Source organism: Cynoglossus semilaevis, chromosome 10 (genome assembly GCF_000523025.1).
Source record: "Cynoglossus semilaevis isolate Cse_v1.0 chromosome 10, Cse_v1.0, whole genome shotgun sequence".
Taxonomy (NCBI): Eukaryota; Metazoa; Chordata; class Actinopteri; order Pleuronectiformes; family Cynoglossidae; genus Cynoglossus; species Cynoglossus semilaevis.
Window position 1 is genome coordinate 3,231,647 of NC_024316.1, and position 5,218 is coordinate 3,236,864.

Consider the following 5,218-nt stretch of genomic DNA (forward strand, 5'->3'; position numbering starts at 1 on the left):
CACAGCACCCGCCAGCCCACCCTCGACGCTCATTGTGCTTTTGCTTACAGTTCATTTTCATGCTTGTGTTGTACACGGCATTCACAGCTAATGGCTTTAATATGCTAATGCTGCGCCGCATTCACAACCTCTGGTGGGACATAATTCACCACGCATTAGAACAGTAAAGGTTACCATTACATGTTGAGAAGTCTATTATCATGATACCCATATATGGACATATTACAAATCCTTCCCACAGGCTATAAACGTAATTACAGCCACGCTGGACTATCGTGGCTTCTATCATGGTTTTTTTTTTTTTTTTGGTATCCAGTAATGCCTTCCATTTACCTGCTCCAGTCCATCATTTAACTTTGCATTTCCACAGATTCCAACCATGTTGATGCAAACCTCTAGTCGAAACGAGCATTAAAAGGATTTGTACCAGTTTGCAAACACGATGGGAAAAGCTGTGCTTTACAACCTGACCTCCTATCAGCCGCAAAAACAAATAAATCTTTGTAAATCTGTTCCAAATCAAACGCCAGAAAATGGTGTTTGTTCCATGTGGACCGCATACAGATGCAGGGAGAACTGAACTAAGCCAGGTGTGAATTGTGATGGAAGATATGTGTGTGTGTGTGTGTGTGTGCGTAGTCATTGTGTGTTTAAGGTATTCATGAACACAATACCCATCTGTATTTGTGTCTATACGTGACCGCTCTGTAGAATATGTGTTTAAAGTTTTAAGGGAGACTGATTCGACCAAACATGCTTTGTTGTTGGGTATGCTGAGATCTGCCTAAAGGGGGCATCGTTTCTCTCCTTGTTGTTTTCCAATAATAAAACATTATTTGGTTGAAAATGTCAACCAGAAATATGTGAGATTTTCAAAGTTTATGTGCGATTGTGGGGACAAGCTTTGGTTTGAAGTCAGTGTTTTAGTCTCAGATTCTGATCAGGACCACAGTGTAATAGCTTCAGTCAGGGGTGAGGGGCTATGGGTAATGCTTCTGTCAATGAGAATGTGAACAAATCACAAACCCAGGTGTGTGTGTGGGGGGGGGGGGGGGGGAGGAGGGGAGCAAATAAAGGCAGGAACAAAGCAAGTGAGCTGTTTGGGGGAATAAAATGAGGAGAAACAGGTCAAAATGAAAGAAAATAGAAAGCGGAAGAGTGGAAGGAGGGAATAAATGAGAGATGACGTGTAGGAAATAGGAAACGGGGCTGTGATGTGCCCCTGGAGCAGGTTATTGGACGCCTCGTGCCTCGGGGGGCTTATTTAAGCGTGGCTAACAGATTTCCTCCGTCCCTGCAGGAGGTGTTCCTCAGAACTACAGACCAGAGGAGCACAGTCACGTCAGGATGCATGACAAGGAAATGGAGCACTTAGTCTTTAAACAACTTCTGCCCCAGCGTCTGTCACAGCAGGGGAGGGAACTCCTCCACCAATAAGTACTGTTTAACTATTGTCAAAGAGCCAAGCTGAAAAGGCAGATACAGAAAATCAACGGCATCACGTCCGTTTTCAATTCTTTTCTGACATAAAAGCATTCAGTGCGGGTCGAAAACGTCGACATTTGACATTCTAAACCTCTGCTCCGGCCTGAAACAGCCACAGCATCATTACAATCACCTTAAGTTGACATTTCAGGTGTTGCGTCATCTTTTTCTCATCAGTTCTTTTCAAGGTGCAGAGCCTAAGTTGCAGAATCAGTGCTTTTGTCCGTGATGTGTGCCTGAGGCGGAGCAGGTTTCCTTTTCTAAAGTGAGGTGTGAACCAGTTCACAGCTGCTGATGAACACTGATTCTTCATCCTGCTCAGCCTCTTATTCAGCAGCACAGCCCACAGCGCTGTAATCCACAGCCTCAGGGTCCAGGCCCGGTTCACGGCCGACACCAAAGCCCCGCTCTTCATACCAAGCTAATTGAACCGTTCTCATTTGCATCAGAACACACCAATTTTACCTTCACACACGAGCTTTGAAGTTTGTCAGAATCAGCGTCCCACTCCACCATGAGGCTCAGAGACCCAGGCCCAGGTCTGTGCGGTGGATTCCTTTCCCTAATGACAGTAATTGCAGTGAGGAAGCTCCCGCTCATGTTCAATTACCCGTGCCCATTCTGAGCCCACACTTCTAATCTTGCAGTGTAACGTATGATACAGATGGCTGTAGATGGCAGACACATTTATCACTGCAGATCTTTGAAGGAACGTGTGAAGTCCTGCCGGAGAGCTGCGATTCATTTAGATGGAGTGGAAGTGGAGGGAGTTTTTTTGTATCTGGTTTTTGTGGCGTTGAGGGAGTTTTGTCAACGTCAAGAGCAAAAATATTTCAACACATTGATCCGCAGTAAAAAAAAACATTAAATATTATACTGTCGGACTAAAGCTGGACTAGTAGATATTTATAAATCATTCATATATTTGGAAATTCAAAATTTAATACAAAAAAAAATTATATTCATTAAAAATATATAGCTGGCTCTCCTATCCCTTCAGGTACTGATGCTAACAGGTGACCAATCTGATGCTAGCTAGGAACCAGTGCATGTTAGCAGGTTCCATCCACATAGTGCTGCTCTAATACACAGCTGTTGTAATTTACACACGTTCTGGGAAAAGGTTTTTGTTTCACTGAGTCAAATCAAGATTAAAATAGCAGCTCACCACCGGCTTCAACCCCAGTCCTAAACATAAGTCATTTTTAAACTTGGATAAACTGGATCATGTGTCTCATGTTGTCATGAGTTATTGATTCTTTCAGCTGTGTTGTTGTCATGAGTTATTGATTCTTTCAGTTTACGACTTGGGTCTGATGTGTGAGAAAATGATGTTTTTTTTTCCAGCCAATGAGATTTTAAATTAATGTTAGCTTGTTAGCCAAACTGGTATCTAACCAACTCGGGCACGCACACACAGACAAACACACACACAAAATGTAGCTTTAATCCACTTAAGGATGTTGCCAGCTCAGCCGTGGACACAGAGGAATTAAAACACAGCTCCCCTGAGGCGTCAAGACTGAACACTATCACAGCTGCGTCCAATCATTAGAGACATATTCGTCTGTAATTGAACACATTTTCATGTTTATGACAAGGACAGGGGTCCGATCCCATCTGAGCCGCAGCTCAACGTCAGCATCGTTGGACTTACCCCAGAGGCTTCTCCAGTCGACTGGCGGGTGAGCCAACGATCTCCCCCAGCGTGCAGTGGACCTGGCCCAGGAAGTCCTACCATGAAGGAGGAACATAAGATGGGATGGAGAGAAAGATACAGGTTGGGGCAAAGGATGGGGCATTCAAAATGGACCACAGATGGGTAACAAGGAAAATCAGTGAGGTGTTACGCAACACTAGGAAAAAACTGTACGCTTGTAAATTAGGGACATATGAGTCAAACACGTACGTTAAAGTCGGTGGGCTTCCGAGGCGGAGAAGGAGGTGGAGGAAAAGAGAGAGGCCAGGCGGCAGAAGTGACACAACAGAGCATATCATGGAACAGAAGGCACACAACTCAAATACCAGGCTGTCAGTAACAAAGTGCGAGGAAGAGTGAAAATGTAAAAAGAGCAGATAACGTGCAGAGGGGAAGGTTAAGAGTCTCCGAGAAGAGACGGTGAGCAGAAGAGAAGAAAAAGAAAAAAACGGGGCTTCAGACAAGTAACACCTTGTTTACAGAGCATAAATTGCAGGGCAAAGGCACAGCAAAGTGCTCCACGGTGACAGAAGCAGAGTTAAAGGAACGTTCTGGCCATTTTTACACAGAACTGTTGTTTGGGGTGAGAGGGAAAAAGAAAACATTTGGTCAACAAGAACTGAGTTGTGTTTACTCTAGTGGCAGACTTCAGGATAAAGTATTATTACAAGTGCCATGCAACATGAACCTGAATATTTATTAACCCAACTGTGGAAACAGAGCAGTAACGACCCAGTGTTTCAGGCACATACTGTACATCTAGTACAGATTGTTGAACTTGATGATGGGTTTTATTTTTATCTTTATTATAATTAATATATAAAATGTAAAAAACATTAGCAAACATTGCTACTATGACAAGTTCAAATGTACAGCCCTGCCTTCACCTAAAGCTAGCTGCAGTTGCACTTATTGCCATGACGATGCAGCAGGTGCAGAGGCAGCCTGGGCTACGTTAGAGGGCTGGGGAGGTAGTTCTATGAGCCTTGTGACTGTGTAGTCACTAAGTTTAGACTGTAGTCTTTAACCACAGTGTCTATGTGAGAAACCTGTTCATGTTGGATTGCACTTTGATGTGATATTTTGAGGAGTAATATTCAGATTCATCCAAGAATAAATGTTCAGCTCCTGTTGTCTATGGTGAACAATTGTTTTCTTTTTTTTCTACTGACATTAGTAGGTAATGTCAAACATCATCTAGTTTTATCTATTGTTTTAATATAAACAGATATAAAGGTTTCTTCTATAGGACACAGAATGTTCAGTTCTATGCAAACCAAGTACTTTTTTATTATTATTATTCATCAAAGCGTTCAGTCTTCATTATGACACTAATGTGGTTCAGCATGTTGAAAAAACTGTATTTAACTGTAATTGTTGCAGAGATCAGATGTGTGTGTAGAGCAGACTTTGTCTTTGGTTTATACTGCAATCCATGTCACTTCTGTCCCTGTCAGATAAAATATTTCTACGTTTTCTTTTTAACCGTGACACGAACATTTCAATCTAAACTGCAGAGACCAGAGAGCAGAAAGAGAATCTCGTTAGAAAGCTTTGAAAATGATATGCATTGCTTCATTTCTAATTTTTCTATAAAAATGAGATGAGGATATGCCAGATGCCAATGAAAGTTTAATTATTATTGCTCGGGGGAAATAAAACTGCTCGTTTTAAAAAGCGAAGCAGATGGGAGGTGGAGAAAAGTAAACATTTTATTGTCGGCACATCAAACATAATTGTACTCATTATTGTACAATATATATGAGAGCATTCAGGTGCCAGTAACGTTTGGTTTGCATACAACCCTCAGTCAATGAGACGTGCACTAATGAGGAGGCTGAAGATGAGCGAACAAGTAGGGGAGAAGAAGCTGGAACCACAAGAAGAAAGTTCATCACTTACATGTTTTGCCAGATCTGGACTTTTGGAGTCGACGTCGTACCTGAAATAGAAGAGGCCACAAATCACAGAGGTAAAGATGGGGGGGGGGGGGGCGGAGGCACGGAGGGTTCCCCAATACAACCCAGCCACCCC

At 42.7% G+C, this 5,218-nt stretch overlaps 1 protein-coding gene across 2 annotated transcripts in view; it reads right to left on the reverse strand.

The window, feature by feature from the left end:
- Positions 1 to 5,218, reverse strand: part of cpne5a (copine Va) — a 67,398-nt gene that overhangs the window by 40,251 nt on the left and 21,929 nt on the right. For both annotated transcript variants that reach the window (XM_008318171.3, XM_025059511.1), the window contains exons 5-6: positions 5,087 to 5,126; positions 3,143 to 3,219 (exon numbers count right to left, since the gene is read on the reverse strand). In XM_008318171.3, the coding sequence (XP_008316393.1) occupies positions 3,143 to 3,219; positions 5,087 to 5,126 (117 nt within the window). The remainder of the gene's footprint in view (positions 1 to 3,142; positions 3,220 to 5,086; positions 5,127 to 5,218) is intronic.